The 18017-nt window shown below is 35.2% G+C and overlaps 1 protein-coding gene across 2 annotated transcripts in view; it reads right to left on the reverse strand.

The window, feature by feature from the left end:
* The window catches only part of RNF17 (ring finger protein 17), a gene marked incomplete at its 5' end in the record, with an annotated part of 109804 nt that overhangs the window by 74680 nt on the left and 17107 nt on the right, over positions 1-18017 (reverse strand). For both annotated transcript variants that reach the window (XM_081292129.1, XM_081292128.1), the window contains one exon: positions 1404-1575. In XM_081292129.1, the coding sequence (XP_081148255.1) occupies positions 1404-1575 (172 nt within the window). The remainder of the gene's footprint in view (positions 1-1403; positions 1576-18017) is intronic.

The following is an 18017-nucleotide window of genomic DNA, read 5'->3' on the forward strand; positions in this document are numbered from 1 at the left end:
TTTTTCTGTCAAAATATCTTAAAAGAAGATGTTTCTATTTTTGCCCAATTCTGCCCCCTAGGCACAAGATTAGATGACAGAAGATAGCTGGTGCAACTTGTCTCCTGACTTACACATTCTGGGAGAATTAAGGGAAAAAAATTAATATGATTTTAAGATAAATTTTAAGATAAGACTACAATCTGGGCTGGGGGTGTAGCTTAGTGGTAGAGCGCTTGCTTAACATGCATGAGGCACTGGGTTTGATCCTCAGCACCACATAAAAACAAATAAATAAAATAAAAGTATTGTGTCCATCTACAACTAAAAAAATTTAAGAGTACATCCATCCCTATAATGTTTATGAAAAGAAAATAGAGTTTCATTTAGTTTACTTATCCTATTTATTCTTATTTTTTATTCAGGTGTCCTAGAAATCTCGCTATAGTTTTGACCTTAAGTGCCTCCCAAAGGTCCATGTGATAAAGGATTGATCCCCAGTGTAGCACTGGAGAACCTAAAGGAGAACCTAAAGGGAGATTTTAGGTCATTGGGGGTGTGCAGTCAAAGGAAACAGTTTAACCACTTTCTCTCTTTTCCTTCCTGGCCAGGCAATGAGTAAGGTTTTGATTTGCCATGTGTTCTCATGGTGATCTGCCACCATAGGTCCCAAAGCAATGATACCAACCAATCATGGACTTAAATCTTCAGAACTCTCAGCCAAAATACAACTTTTTTCTTTATAAGTTTGATTAACTCAGTTATTATCATAGTGACAGAAAGTTAACACAAACCTTGACTTGCTTCTCAATGTTATGCTAACTTGCTCTCAGATCATTTGCTATGAAGACCTTATTGTCCTATTTTCCTAAGTGATTAAAAAATAATAATAAAATGCTAAAAAAATAAAAGGTTAATTGTTTATCTTAAGAGTTCAAATACCTAAGAATTCTAAATCCATGACAATATAGATGGTCCTTGACTTTGGACAGTTTGACTTGTGAATTTTCAACTTTAGTGTGAAAGACAATATACATTCAATAAAAACCATAGTTTGATTTTTAAAATTTGGATCTTTTCCCTAGGCTAACAATATGTGATCAGATTCTCTCTCATAACGTGGGGCAGTGACAGAAAGTCCCGAAGTGATGAGAATAAACAATCAACATTCTATAGTGTACTGTGTTGCTTAGCTGCACTGTTCAGTCAGGTTAATTTAAAAACATTTTTGACTTATGATATTTTAAATTTAGGATGAGTTTATTAGGATGTAACCCCATTGTAAATAATCCCATCATAAATTGAGGAGCATCTGTATAGGCTAGGATAATCTGAAAAACAAATTTAAATCTTAAACACCATATTTCAAAGCATGTAAAGTAAGTTGCACAGAACTAATTTAGATTCTAAATTATTAAAATTACCTGATTCAGGTCACAGTATGTCCTCAGAGAAGGTGCTGATTTTAACTCTTTTGCTATCTTCATAGCTGCATCCAAATCATTTTTTCTCTCTTCAATGTAGCTTTTAGCCATTATTAAATTTGATAAATAATCATCTGTACTTCTTACAAGTTCTTCACACCAGTTCTTTTTCCTTCATTTAAGACACCAGAGTTATTTCACAATATTTCATAAAAATTAAAAGTGAATTTTATAAAGACTGAACAGCATTTGAAAGGGTAATTTCACTAGGTGATGAATTTAAATAAAATAACATGGTTAAATGAGGCATATAATAACTGAACAGTGTCTAAAAGGGTAATTTTATTGATAAAACAACATAATAGCATGGTCAAATAAGGGACTTAAATCAACTGAAATGTATTCTAGTTGAACAATATGGACATGTAGAGAAAAAAGGAGGGTTTTTAAAAGAATATAATTATTATGTCACAAATGGATCTGTCACAGAATTAGAGGTATAAGAAACCCTAGGACCCTCTACCTAACACTAAGAGAAATCCTCACTGAATCTATCCTGTAGTCTGTTGGGCCCTTACAAAGATTATCTATACTCACTTTTCACAAGGATATTCCAGCACATTTAAAAATTTCCAACAAAAGATACAAATTACATGAATATAAAATACAGCTTTAAAACAGATATCACCAAAGTAGAATTTAGTTATCAATCAACTATAATGTCCAAAAATAATCAGGAAGATTATATAGTTAATTCTTCATTACTTATAACTCATTACTCAAACCCATGTCTGTACTTATGGTATAATTATCTTATTGTGGCTAAAAAGATCATTGAAAATTGTAGTGCTTAACCTATCAATCATTTCATTCATTAAACATAAAATAACTTCTCATTATTTTCCCCCAAATCAAATCTGGCCCCTAACAAAACAGTTGGCCAGCACCAAACAGAATCTATCTAATAAGGGCTTAGAAGGTAAAGAGATATTTCAAAAACCTTTTGGTAATTGTATATCTAATCTTTGTAAGTAATTTTCTTAGAGGAAAAATGGTCATTTAGCTAAATTACAGTATGTTTCTAAAAACTCATGCACATGGAATGACATCAGCAAAATGGTATACTAGGAAGCCCTCATTACCCCAAGGAAACATGGAAAATAAAAACAACAAAAAGGGCTGGAGTTGTGCCTGGCATGTGTGAGGCACTGGATTTGATTCTCAGCACCACATATAAATAAGTAAAGTCAAGTTCCACTGACAACTAAAACAAATATAAAACAACAACAAAAACAACCCCCAAAACGAAAACTGGCTAAAATAATCTAACAGGAACTCTAGAAAACAGTCAAAGGTCTACAGCAACCAAGAGAATGCCTAATTAAGAAAAAGTCACATTCAAAATGGTAGGAAATTCTGTGGCATTTTTACTTTCCTTTGATCATCATCTCAATATAGAAGCCGACTGGAGGGAGGACAACAGACCTTTTTGTAAAGGTCTAGCCTGTTTGATGTTACTTGGAGAACTGGTATGTTTTGCCTTAGATCTTAGGGGAAAAGGACTAGGTGGGAGCAAAGATTGGGAGAGGTAGCTATTTTTTCAAATGCCCAAATTTCAACAACAACATCACTAGACATACAATGGAACAACCATAAAAATAAGGCCCATTCAAAGGAAGAAAATAGAGTGGTGAAAACTATTTGTAAAGATGAGGAGACAATGGGCTCAGTGGTAGAGTGCTTGCCTAGCACGTGTGAGGCACTGGGTTTGATCCTCAGCATCACATAAAAATAAATAAATAAATAAAATAAAGGTTAAAAAAAAAAAAAGAACAGTTACTGGACTCAAATCTGAAACAAATGTCTTAAATATGCTTGAAGCATTAAAGGAAACCATAAACAAAGAACTAGAGAGGAAAATGACACAATAATAAAATGATAATAGAGTATAAAAAGAATCCAAACCAAAATTCTGTTCTAAAAAGTACAATTACTGAAGAACAAAAAAATTCACTATATAGATTTAATCAGCAAACTTGAAGATAGGACAATTAAAATAATACTGTCTGAAGAACAGAAAAAAAAGAATAAAAGTGAACAGAACTATGTTGATAGGTTCCTAATACATAAATACGTAATTTACAACATAAAAGAATAAATAAAGGGAGTGAACATATAAAGCAGAATTTTTCTATGCAACTGAAGCTATCAACTCAAAACAGGTGGTTAATAATAGTATTTATATATATTCTAATGGGTAACCATAAGAAACTATCTACAGAATATGCACAAAAAAGAAGTGAGAAGGCAATTAAAATGCATCACTACCAAAAAAAAAAAAAAATCAAGTAAACACAAGGCAGGCAGTGATGGAGGAAATTAAAGACAATAAAAAAGCTATAAATCAGAAAACAAGTAAAACAGCAAAAATTATTATTAGCTATTACTTTAAATGTAACTAGAATGACTTCCCAATCAAAAGTTATAGATTTTAAGTGTAAAAACCATGACACAATGGGTTGGGAATATGGCTCAAGCGGTAGCGTGCTCGCCTGGCATGCGTGCGGCCCAGGTTCGATCCTCAGCACTATATACAAACAAAGATGTTGTGTCCGCCAAAAAACTAAAAAATAAATATTAAAAAATTCTCTTTTTTTTTTTAAAAAAAAAACATGACACAAGTGTATACTGTTGCAAATAACTAGTTAGTTTTTTGGTACTGGGGATTGAACCTGGAGGCACTTGACCACTGAGCTACATATCCTTGGTCCTTTTTTAGACAGGGTCTCACAACTGCCCAGGCTGCCTTCAAATTTGCAATCCTCCTGCCTCAGCCTCCCAAATTGCTGGGATTACAGGTGTGTTCCCCCAGACAGCTAGAAACTCATTTTAGATCTAAAGACACACATAGGTTGAAAGTGAAGACAGAAAAAGATATCTCATTCAGAGAGTAACCAAAAGAGCTGGGTTATGTATACTAACATCAGACAAAACATACTTTAATATTACAATTATAAACATACACACCCCAAACATCAGAACCCTAAATATATAAAGAAAGATTACAGAATTATACACTTATTCTTTTATTTTCATAAACTGGCAGATTATAGACAAATAATAAAATAATAAATGGAGACTTCAATACCTGAACTTCAATAATGCATAAAAAATCCAAACAGAATCAGTAAAGAAATAGATCATTTCAGCAAAGATGTAAACCAATTGGACCTAACAGATATTCAGAACACTTCACCCAGCAATAGGAGAAATTCCTTCCTTCCTTCCTATCAAACTCTACCACTAAGCCACATCCCCAGTCCTGTTCATTATTTATTTATTTATTTTGTGTTGCTGGGGATTGAACCCAGGGCCTTGTGTACGTGAGGCATGCACTCTACCAATTGAGCTATATTCCCTAGCCCCCTGTTCATTTTTAATTTTGAGACAGAGCCTAAGTTGCAGAGGCTGGTCTCCTCTTGCTTCAACCTACTGAGTTGCTGGATTATAAGGATGTGCCATTGCACCTGGATGAGAAACACATTTTCAAGTGTACATGTAACATTTTCCAAGATAGATTCTGTTAGGCTATATCACAAGTCTTACTATACTTAAAAGATTAAAATCATACAAAAAATCTTTTCTGATTATTACTAATGAAACTAGAAACAATTAAACAGGAAGACCACCACAGATATGTAAATATTACAGAATATGCTTCTAAACCTCAATGGGTAAAAGAAGAAATTCCAAGGGAAATTAGGAAATAATGCTGAAACAAATGAAGTAAAAATACAAAATATTCATAGTTTTGAGATGGACATTTATAGCTATAAATAATTATATTTTCAAAGTCTAAGGATATAGTTCAAAGTACATTGCCTTACCTGGCATGTGCATGGCCCTGGATTCAATCCCCAGAATCACAAAAAATAAAATAATTAAAAATTAAATTAAAAAGAGCTTTCAAATTGGTCCTGATGGCACATGCCTGTAATCCCAGCTACTGAAGAGGCTGAGGAACCACAAATTTGAGGGTTGGAAATTTAGTGAGATCCATTCTCAAAAAGAAAATAAAAAGGGTTGGGATGTAACTCAGTGATAGAGTACCACTCTGTTCAACTCCCAGTACCTTGCAAAAAAAAAAAAAAAAACAAACTTTGAAAAGCACAATCTAAACTTTATATTCCATAAAGAACGACAAAAAGGACAAACTAAACTCAAAGATGGTAGGAGGAGGGAAATAAAGATTACAGCAGAGATAAAATGGAGAACTGTCAGTCATGGTGGAACACACCTGCAATCCCAACTAATCATGAGGCTGACACAGGAGGATTACAAGTTTGAGGGTAGTGTGGACAACTTAGTGAGGTCCTGTTTCAAAATAAATATTTTTTTTAAAGGCTGGAGATGTAGCCAACTGGTAGAGTGCTTAAGTGTGAAGCCCTCATTTTAATCCCTAGCCCCACACACACACACAAAAAAAAAAAAAAAAAAAAAAAAAAAAAAAAGGAAAGAGAAAAATAAAAGAGCAAATAAGAGAGAAAATGAACTAAAAATATGATTCTAAAAATTAAAAGTGACAAATCTAGCTATACTAAAAAAAGAGAAGTATCAAATTACTAAAATCAGAAAGAAAATGAGCACTTACTATCAATTTTACAGAAATAAAAAGGATTATGAGACTATTACTAACGAAGTTGACAAATTCCTAGAAACATAACCTATCAAGACTCACTCATAAAGAATTACAAAATATGAACAGACTAATAAAGAGAGAATCAGTAATCAAAAATTTCCCCAGAAATAAAAGCCTTGTGCCAGATGGCATCATTATTATATTAGCTTCATGCTATAATGAAATACCTGACAAAGGCTACTTATGAAATAAAGAGGGTTTATTTTGGTCAACAATTATGGAGGTTCAAGCCCAAGATTGGGAGGCTCTACTGTATTTGGGTCTTTGGTGAGGGCTGCACATCATAGTGGGAGTGAATAGTCATATCTTGAATGGGACGGGCAGAGGATGGGTAGAAAATAGGTTTTGGGTTCTGTAATCCTCTGATTTTTTTGGTTTTGTTTTTTTTTTTTTTTTTTTTTTGGCAGTCCTGGGGATTCAACTCAAGGATACTCTACTGCTGAGTTACACCCTGAGCCCTTTTTATTTTGAGACACAGTCTCACTAAATTGCTGAGGCTGGCCTTGACCTTGCAATCTTCCTGCCTCAGCCTCCTTAGTAGCTGGGATCACAGGTGTGTGCCAGACTTCCACATCCCCTTTATCTTCAATGACTTAAGGACTTCCTCATAGGTCCCACCTGTTAAAATTCCATAGGAGCCAGGCGAAGTGGCACATGCCTATAATCCCAGAGGCTCAGAAGGCTGAGGCAGGAGGATCGTGAGTTCAAAGCCAGCCTCAGCAATGGTGAGACACTGAGCAACTCAGTGAGACCCTGTCTCTAAATAAAATACAAAATGGGGCTGGGGATATGGCTCAGTGGTTTAGTGCCCTTGAGTTTAATCCCTGGTACAAAAACAACAACAACAAAACACTGAGTCATATCCCAGTCCTTTTGAGGCAGCATTTGCTAAATTACTGGAGTCTCCCTAAATTGCTAAGGCTGGTCTTGAATTTGCAATCCTTCTGCTTCAGCCTCCTGAATTGCTGGGATTACAGGTGTGCACCATCTTAAAAAAAAAAAAAAAGCATAAAAAGAAACTAGCAGGGCTGGGATTGTGGCTCAGAGGTACAGCGCTTACCTAGCATGTGTGAGGCACTGGGTTCGATCCTCAGCACCATAAATACAAAGATACTGTGTCCACCTATAACTAAAAAATAAATATATAAAAAAGAAACTTGCAGACCAAATTCAGCAACACAATGAAAGGATTATATTCTATGACCAAGTGGGATTTATTCCTGGACTGCAAGGATGGTTCTATATATATGCATGAATTGATATGCACATTAACAGACATAAACAGAAAACCCTACTTGGTTGTTATCAATTGATGTTCAACACCTTTTCATGATAAAATTACCCAAAAAGCTAGAAAAGAGAAACTACCTTAATATAATAAAGACCACATATGAAAAACTTGCAATGAATGCCATACTCAGTAGTAAAGACTGAAAGCTTCTCTTGTAAGACTAGGAACAAGACAAGGATATTCATTTTTGTCACTTCTATGCCACAACATATTGGAAGTAGTAGTCAAAGTCATCAGGAAATTCAAATTGGAAGGGAGGAAGTAAAAATTCTTTTTATAGATAACCTGATCTTAAACCTAAAGAAAACCCTAAAGAAGCCAAAAAGGCAAATAAATGTATTTTGCAAAAACGGAGCCTATAAAATCAACACATACAAATAAAGCTCTGTTTCTATGCAGTAACAATGAACACCAAAAAAAAAAAAATTATGAGAATAATTCCTTTTACAATAGCACTGATAAGAAAATACTGGAGCTTACATCACCAAGATAGCTGAGTAGGAGAGCCCAGCCTTCACCTTACTCCTTGAGGAGGAATAAGGATAAATCCTTGAGGAGGAGTAACTACCCAAGGAAAATACCTTGGTAAAACCCACAAAGTGTGAATGAAAGACTGAGCCACCTGTGTGCTGCACGGGACTGAATAAAAATCTGCAGTGATATGGTAAGAAAAAGGGTCTTACTTGATTATGTCACTGCTCCTTCAAGGTGACACACAGTCACACAGAGAAAAATCCTTAGGGTCAACAGCCTCAAGACAGGGAAAAGAGAATAGGGATAGCAAACATGCAACTTCCTTGGCATTCTAGAAGCTTTTTAGAAAATCTGTTTGATTCTCAACTCACCCAGAACCTAGGAAAAAAAACTGAATGTGCTAGACCATACAAGGCCAGATAGGAAGAAAGAAAGAAGATGGAGCCTACAGAGAACACATACAATTTTTTGTGAAAGCACAGCATGCCTGTCAGCAGTTTTGTTTGACCAGCTAACAAACAGCCCACTGAATAGCTAATCTGGTCACTTCCAGAAGAGGTTGGAATTGCTACTTGGCTAGGATCTCCAGGTAGCCTGCCTTCCAATCTAACATCACTTCATAACCTGGGGTCCTTCAGGAAGGGAGAAGACTCCCTAGCAAATTCTGGAAGCTAGTAGGTCACACTTGGAAGTTTAAATAGCACTCCCTTGTGACTATAAAGACTATCTCCAGTAGAAGCTAGAGAGAAAAAAAAAGAAAAGGAATTTAAAAAAAGATCTCATAGCTGGGAACAGTGGTACACACCTGTAATCCCAGGGCCTTTTGGTGCACACTTGTAATCCCAGGGCCTTGGGAAGCTGGGGCAGAAGAATTGCAAGTTCAAAGCCAGCCTCAGTAACTTAGTGATGCCCTAAGCAACATGGCGAGATCCTGTCTCAAAATAAAAAAATGGAAAGTGCTGGGGATGTGGCTCAGTGGTCAGGCACCCTGGGTTCAATCCCTGGTACCAGGAAAAAAAAAAAAAAAGGATCTCACAAAACCAGAGGGAGACCAATAGATTAGAGGAAGGGGATCTAGAGGGAGAGAGGAAAGAACATATGCATACTGAGAAATGAAATCTACAAAATTACACTACATCCATGTATGAATATACCACAGTAAACTGTGATAATATATAATGTACTAATTATATATTAAAGTAGTTCAAGTGGGTGGAGAGGGAAAAGAAAGGGGAATGAAATTGATCAAATTACATTATGTTCAAATATGTCATCATGAATCCCACTATTATGTATAATCATAATATACTAATAAAAACAAAAAGACTACCTGATCCTGACCAGAGTGTAGTAAGACCAAAGTTGAGAATAACAATATGCACCAGTCTTCATTGAGCTGATAATTTAAGCAGTCCTAAAGTCCACCTGCATACCTCATGCTGGGTGGAATAAGACTAAGTTATGAATATCAACATTGTTCACTGTGCTAATTCTTACCCACCGAGGAATTTCAACTGTGCTCCCAAAGCCTCAAGCACCACTGAAGACTCTACTGATGGAGGAAGAAGATCACAACAGTACTAAGAAATATACCCTGTGAGCCACCAGATGAGTGGCAATTGCAGCACACACTCAGCAGCTCAACTTAATTGCATATCACAATCAGCTGTCTTGTGAAACAGCCGAACAAAGCCATTGCTACACCTGAATTCACAGCAAACACAGCAGCCCAAATACATCAAGAACCTGAAGGAAAGCTCTGACAGCCCAAGGGACATTACTATCTGGCCGAGACAGGTTAGAGGTTGGTATAAACAGCAAAATTCTATCAGTTACAAAGCTAGAGAAGGTGTTTAACTCTGAAAAATCTGTAAACAGCAATGTAAGGACACAGGATTACAAAGACATAGGAAATCATGATACCACCAAAAGACTCTCCAAAGCTCAAACAGTGGTCCTTTTATAGGAGGTAAGATTGGACTGTGGCTCAGCAGTAGCGCACTGGCCCGCGGTGTGTGAGGCACTGGGTTCATTCTCAGCACTCCATATAAATAAATAAAATAAAGGTCTATAGGGGCTGGGGATGTGGCTCAAGTGGTAGCGCGCTCGCCTGGCATGCGTGCAGCCCGGGTTCGATCCTCAGCACCACATACAAACAAAGATGTTGTGTCCTCTGAGAACTAAAAAATAAATATTAAAAAAAAAAATAAAGGTCTATAAACAACTAAAAACATTTTTTTAAAAAAGAACGTAAGACTTATGAAATGTCAGAAAAAGAATTCAGAATAATTCTCTTTTAAAAGTGGAGTGAATTCCAAGACTTTATAGATAAGAAATTGAATGAAATTTGGAAAACAATACATTAACAGAATGAGAAATTTGGCAAAGAAATAAAAACAATTTCTAAAAACCAAATACAAATCCTAAAATGAATACAATGGCCAAACTTAAAAATGCAATAGGGAGCTTCAACAAGCCAGCATGTGATAGCTCAGCACCCCCCTGCTACTTGGGGGGGGGGGCTGAGGCAGGAGGATTGCAATTTTGAAGAAGTCTAGGCAATTTACCAAAACTCGTCTCAAAATTTTAAAAAGACTGGTCATATAGATCGGTGGTAGAGCACTCGTGGGCTAAATCCCCCGTACAGGGAAAAAGAAAGAAAACTTTACTAGCCAGCTTGATCAAACTCAAGAATCAGTGAGCTTGAAGGCAGAATATTTGAAATTACTCAATCATAGGAACAAAAAGAAAGAAAAAAGAACTATAAATAATGAAAAAAGTTTATGGGAATTATGAGACACCATCAAGAGACCAAACTTACAAAAACAGGAATTAAAGTAGATGAAGAAAAAATAGGGCCAGAAAGCATACTTAAGGAAATATTAGATGACAATTTCCCTAATTTGAGGAAAGAAGCCAACATCCAGGTACAGGAAGCACAGAGATTGCTAACTGAATACAATCCAGAGAGGAGTTCACCAAGACACATAATAATTAAACTATCAACAAAAAATTCTAAGAGCAGCAAGAGAAAAGACATACATTACTTATAAAGGATTCTCAACACAAATAACAACAGATTTCTCAGCAGAAATCCTGTAGGTCGGGAGAATGGATGATATATTCAAAGTACTTGAGGAAAAAAAGCCAACCAAGAATACTGACAAAGCTATCCTTTAAAAATAAAAGAGAGATAAAGACATTCCTAGACAAACAAAAGCTGAGGAAATTCATTAACATCAGACCTGTCTTGTGAGTAATGCTTAAGGAAGTACTTAAAACTGAAAAGAACATTAATATGTAACACAAAGCTTATGAAAATATAAAATTCATAGGTAATAGTAAACATTCACATAAAATTTTTAAAAAACTGTGTAATACCACAATCCCAAGGAATAAACCACTTATACCCCACATAGGAAGATTAAAAGACAAAAAATAAAAATGAAAATAATAATCACAGAATGTCAATGGATAGGCAATATAAAAAGATGTAAACTGAAAATATTAAAAATTCAAAATGTGGGGAGAAAAGGAGTTATAATATACAGTTTTTCCTTTCTTTCTGTGATCAATGTCAAGTAGACATTTGTTCAAATAATGTGTTATAACTACGTTTCTAATAAGCCCCATTGTAACCTCCAAACTAAAACATATAAGTAGTACACTAAAATTAAAAAGCAAAAAATCAAGTGATGAAAAAAAGGAAAAGAACAAAGGGTCTACAAAACAACTATAAATCAAGCAATAAGCAACAAAATGGCAGCAGGAAGTCCTTACCTATCAATAATTACTTTGGATGTGAATGGATTAAAATTCTCTAACTAAAGGGCACAAAGTGACAGAACAGATTTAAAAACAAAGATCCAACTATGCCACCTAAAATAGATATTTGTTTCTTTAGTAAGGACATACACAGACCAAAAGGGAATGGAGAGAAAAGATAGTCCAAGGAAATGGAAACCAAAAAGGATCAAGAGAAGTTGTATTTCTTTCAGAGAAAATAGACTTTAAAGTCAAAAACTATAGAAACAGGCAAACAATGATAAAAGAGCCAATATAACAAGAAAATAAAAACAATTATAAAATATAAGCATCTAACACTGGAGCACCTAAATATGTAAAACAAACATTAACAAATCTTAAGGGACAGACTGCAGTACAAAGTAACAGTAGGGGGCTCAACACCCTGCTTACATCAGTGAATAGATCATCCAGAAATAAAATTAACAAAGAAACATGGGATTTAAACTATATGTTTGGGGCTGGAGTTGTGGCTCATCTAGCATGTGCAAGGCCCTGGGTTCAATCCTCACCACCATATAAAATAAATAAATAAATATATGTTAGACCAAAGAGACTTAATAGATATTTATAGAACATTCTATCCAACAGTTATGCAATACATATTCTTTTCAACTGCAGGAGAGCTCATGTGTTAGGCAATTAAACAAGTCTTAACAACAAAAAAGAACATCCAAGTTTTTTTTTTTTTTCCTGAACACAAAAGAATGAAACTGAAAGTCAATGACTCTGGAAACAATATAAATACATGGAAATTAAACAACATGCTCCTGAACAACAAGAGTCATTAAAGAAATTAAATATAGGGATTAGGGTTGTGGCTCAGCAGTAGAGCGCTAGCCTAGCATGTGTGAGGTCCTGGGTTCAATCCTCAGCACCACATAAAGATAGATAAATAAAGGTATTGTGTCCATCTACAACTAAAATATATTTAAAAAAATAAATTAAACATAAATATAAATTTCCTGACACAAATGAAAATAGAAACACAATACATCAAAATGTCTGGACTATAGCTAACACAGTTCTAAAAGAGAAGTTCATAAATAACAAATGCTTAAATTAAAAAAGAAAAAAATCTTTCAAGTTAACAACTGAACAATGTATTTTTTTATAAATTTTTTTAGTTGTATATGGATGCAATATCTTTATTTATTTTTATGTGGTGCTGAGGATCGAACCTAATGCCTCATGCATTTGAGGCAAGTGCTCTACCACTGAGCCACAACCCTAGCCCCTGAACAATGTATCTTAAGCAACTAGAAAAACAAGAACAAACTCCAACCCCAAATTAGCAGAAGTATATAGAAATAAAGATCAGAATAGAAATCAACAAAATAGAGACAAAAAAGTACAAAAAAAATCAATGAAACAAAAATATTTTTTTCAAAAAATAAACACAGTTGACAAATCTTTAGCTAGACTAAGAATAATAGAGAGAAGATTCAAAATAAATAGGATCAGATATGAAAATGAAGACATTACAACTGATACCACAACAATATAAAAGATCAATAGAAGTTATTATAAACAAATTGGAAAACCTGTAAGAAATGGATAAATTCCTTAACACATTAAAAACTACCAAAATTAAGTCCTCAAGAAAGGTAGGATTGCGAGTTCAAAGCCAACTCAGGGGAAAGGGGGGAAAAAAAAAGAGATCTGTGGATGTGGCTCAATGGTTAAGCACCCTTTCAAATCCCTGGTACAACAACAACAACAAAAATCTCCAGCAAAGAAAAGCTCAGGACCTGATGGCTTACGAAGAATTCTATAAAACATTTAAAGAGGAATTAATATCAATTAGTCTATTAAAAAAATTAAAGAGGAAGAAATCCTTCCAAACTCTTTCTATGAGGTCAGTGTTATCCTGGTATCAAAACCAGATAAGGACTTGACAAAAAAAAAAAAAAAAAAATACAGGCCAATATCCCTGATGGACATATAGGCAAAAACATCAACAAAAAGTACCAAACAATTCAAAGGTGCATTAAAAAGATTATTTATTAGTATCAACCAGGATTCATCCCCTCGATGCAAGGATGTTTGAATAAATGTGATACTTTCAGAATCAAGCAAGAGATACAGAAAAACATTTGATAAAATTCAACATCCCTTTATGGTATCAACAAATTAGATACTGTGCTAGCTTTCCATTATGGTGACAAATACCTATATCACTTAAAATGAGGAAAGATTTACTGTGGCTTAGTTTTGGAAATTTCAGTTCATGTTTGATTAGTCCCATTGCTTTTGAGCCTGTGACAAGACAATACATAATGGCAGGAATGTGTGGCAGAGGAAACAGTTCTCATGATGGCCACTGGGAAGCATAGAGAAAGGAATAGAAGGGACCAAGACGTCAGTATCCCTTTCATGGGAACAACCTCAGTGACCAAACTTCCTTCCACATCTTCTCAAGGCCCCATCTTCTCAAGGTTCTACCACCTCTCAATAATGCTGGCTGAGGCCAGCATGGGGATGCATACCTCTAATCCAAGCAACTCAGGAGGCCAAGGAAGGAGGATTGCAAATTTGAGGCAAGCCTCAACAACCTAGTGAGACCTTTATCAAAATTAAAAAAGAAAAAGGTCTGGGGATGTAACTCATTGGTAAAGTACTCCTGGGTTCAATCCTTAGTACGTACAGACAGACTCACACACAAATAGGACTGGGGATGCAGTTCAGGGGTAAAGTGCCCTTCAGTTTAAAGTTCAATCCCTAGTACAAAAACAAAACAAAAAAATCACTGGTTGGGGACCAAGCCTTCAGCACATGGATCCTTGGGGGGCATTCAAGATCAAAAGACCATAGCAGGTATAGAGGGAATGTACCTCAACACAGTAAAGGCCACATATGACAAACCCACAGCTGGTATCATATTGAATAGAGAAAAATTAAAAACTTATTCCTAAGATGTGGAACAAGACAAGGGTGTCCATTTTCATGACTTTTATTGAACATGGTACTGGAAGTCCTAGACAGATCGATTAGGCAAGAGAAAAATAAAGGGCACTGGGCACAGTGTCATGCCTGTAATCCCATTGGCTTGGGAGGCTATGGGAAGAAGATTCAACTTCAAGGTCAGCCTCAGCAACTCAGTGAGGACTCAAAATAAAAAATGAAAAGGATTGGGGATACTGCTCAGTGGTAAAGTACTCCTGGGTTCGATCCCTAGTACAAGAAAGAAAGGAGAGAGGGAGGGAGGGAGGGAGGGAGGACATCCCAAATGGAAAAGTAGGAAGTCAAACTGTCCTTGTTTTTAGGTGACAAAACTTAAAAGATTCTACTAAAAAAGTAGGAAGTCAAACTGTCCTTGTTTTCAGGTATACAAAACTTAAAGACTCCACTAAAAAACTGTTGGAACTAATAAATTCAATAAGGCTGTAGGATACAAAACCAACACAAAAAAATCACAAACATTTCTATCCTCTAACATTCAGTTATTTGAAAAATTAAAAGAATAATCCCATTTATAATAGCTACCCAAAACAAACAAAGAAAAACCCACTACCACCACCACCACCCTTTTTATTAAAAATAAAAAGGGCTGAGGATAAGGCTCAGCAATAAAAAGACTCTGGGTTCAATTCCAACAACAACAAAAAAAGCCCAAAGCGGGGTATATTGGCACACACCTTTAATCACAGTGACTTGGAGGGCTGAGGCAAGAGGATTTGAGACCAGCCTCAGCAACTTAGTGAGACCCTATCTCAAAATAAAAAATAAAAAGGACTGGGATATAGTTCAATGTCAAGTGCCCCTTGGTCCCTGGGTTCAATCCCCAATGAAGGAAAGAAGGAAGGAGGAAAGAAACCCCCAAACTTTAAAAAACCGAACAAAACCCCAGGGATAAATTCAACTAAAGAAGTGAAAGATCTCAATAATGAAAATTATATAAAACTGATGAAATAAACTGAAGAGGATAAATAGAAAAATATCCTACATATGGATTGACAATATTGTTAAAAAAAGCTTATATAACCGAAAGTGATCTACAAATTCAATTGAACTCCCATGAAAATATCAATGCCATTTTTCATAGAATTAGAAAAAAAATCATAAAATTCATATGAAATTGCAGAAGACTGACTAGCCAAAGCAATCCTGAGCCAAAAAAAAAAAAAAAAAAAAAAAAAAGCTGGAGCTATCACAGTACAGACCTCAAAATATACCTCAAAGCATACAGAATCAAACAGTATGGTACTGACATTTAAAATAAACAAAAGATGCACAAACCAATGTGTAAGAATACAGAGCCAAAACACTCCCTCACCTTACATCTAATTTTTGTTGTTTTTGTTGTTACATAGGAGCCAAGAACACATGTAGGGAAAGAAAGATCTCTTTAATAAATGGGGATATTCACAAGCAGAAGAATGGAAGTAGACCACATTTCTCACCAGTAATAAAAATCAACTGAAAATAGATAATGTAAAACCTCAAACTATGAAACTACTAGGAAAAAAACACAAGGGAAATACTTCAGGACAGTGGCCTGGGTAATGATTTTTTTTTTTTTAATGGTGTTTGAGAAATAGCAGCTGATCAAAGAATGTTTGTTATGAATCAGTTTTTTTTTAAAGAGAGATTGTGAGAAAGGAGAGAGAGAGAGAATTTTTTTAATATTTATTTTTTAGTTCTCGGCGGACACAACATCTTTGTTGGTATGTGGTGCTGAGGATCGAACCCGGGCCGCACGCATGCCAGGCGAGCGCGCTACCGCTTGAGCCACATCCCCAGCCCCGAAGGGTAATGATTTTTTTAAAAATATAATTTAAAATGTACAGGCAACAAAAACAAAAAATTGACAAATGCAACTCTAATAATCTAAAGGGCTTCTGTACAGGAAAGAATATAATCAACAGAACAAAGAAACAGCCTACAGAATAGAAGAAAATATTTATAAACATGCTTGACAAGGGTTAACATCCAGAATAAATAGGGAACTCAAACTCAATAGCAAAACAAAACAAATAACCCTATTTAAAAAATGGGCTAAATATCTAAATAGAATCTGGGCACAGTAGCACAAATCTGTAATCCCAGAGACTTGAGAGGCTGAAGCAGGAGGATCAAAAGTTTAAGACCATCCTCAGCAATCTAGCAAGACTGTTTCAAAGTTAAAAATAAAAAGGGCTGAGGATATGGCTCAGGAATAAAAAAGACTCTGGGTTCAATCCCTGGTACCAAAAAAACCAAAACAAAAACAAAAAACCACCTGTAAACCAGGCTCAGTAGAGCATGCCTGTAATCCCAGCAATTTGGGAGGGTGAAACAGGAGGATCAAAAGTTTGAGGCTAGTCTAAATAATTCAGTGAGACACTGTCTCAAAACAAAAACAAAAACAAAAACATCTCAAACTGGACACAGTGGCACATCACATTCCCAGTGACTTGGGAAGCTAAGGCAAGAGGATCACAAGTTCAAGGCCAGCCTTGGCACTTTAACAAGATCCTGTTTCAAAATAAAAAATAAAAAGGGATGGGAATATATTTCAGTGGTTACGAGTGCTCTGGAGCTCAACCCCCAGTACTGAAAACCACCACCAACCAATCAACTACCTGTTCACCTGTGTTTACCATAGCACTATTCACAATAGCCAGAATATAGAATCAACCTAAATGTTCATCAATGGAAGAAAGGCTAAAGAAAATGTGATATGTATCTGAATAGAAGGTGAGCACAAATAATTTAGCACAAATAATTCCAGAGACTGGAATATATCGATATAGATACACACACACACACACAATAGAATACTATTCAACTATACAAAGCAAAATATTTTGTTATTTCTGGTGATATGGATGGACCTGGAGGACCTTATGTTAAGTGAAAAAAATCAATTACATAAAGACAAATATCAAATGATCTTACTCATGAATTACTCATAATGAGAATATTAAAAAAAAAAAAACAGATCCCACAGAAGTTGAGAGCAGAATAGTGGTTCCTAGTGACCAGTGAAAATAAAAGGGGAGAGAAAAGAAAGTATAAATCAACATGTACAATGTTATCATTCATATGCGGCACAGTAGAGTGAATATAGTAAAGGATACAATCAACAGAACAAAGAGACAGCCTACAGAACAGGAGAAAGTATTTATAAACATACATTTGATAAGAGTTAATATACAGAATAAATAAGGAACTTTAATACCTCAATAGCAAAACAAAAACCCACCTAAAAAACTGGTCTAAAGATCTGAATAGAAGCTAGAAAATAGCTAGAAGAGAGTAATTTTAATATAGTTGCCAAAAGAAGTGATAAAGTGATGATATGCTAATTATCATAAATTGACCACTACTCATGAGTGTACAAATATTATGTCTCAAACATGAA

The sequence above is a fragment of the Spermophilus citellus genome (assembly GCF_964194105.1).
Source record: "Spermophilus citellus genome assembly, chromosome: 1".
In the NCBI taxonomy this organism is placed as follows: domain Eukaryota; kingdom Metazoa; phylum Chordata; class Mammalia; order Rodentia; family Sciuridae; genus Spermophilus; species Spermophilus citellus.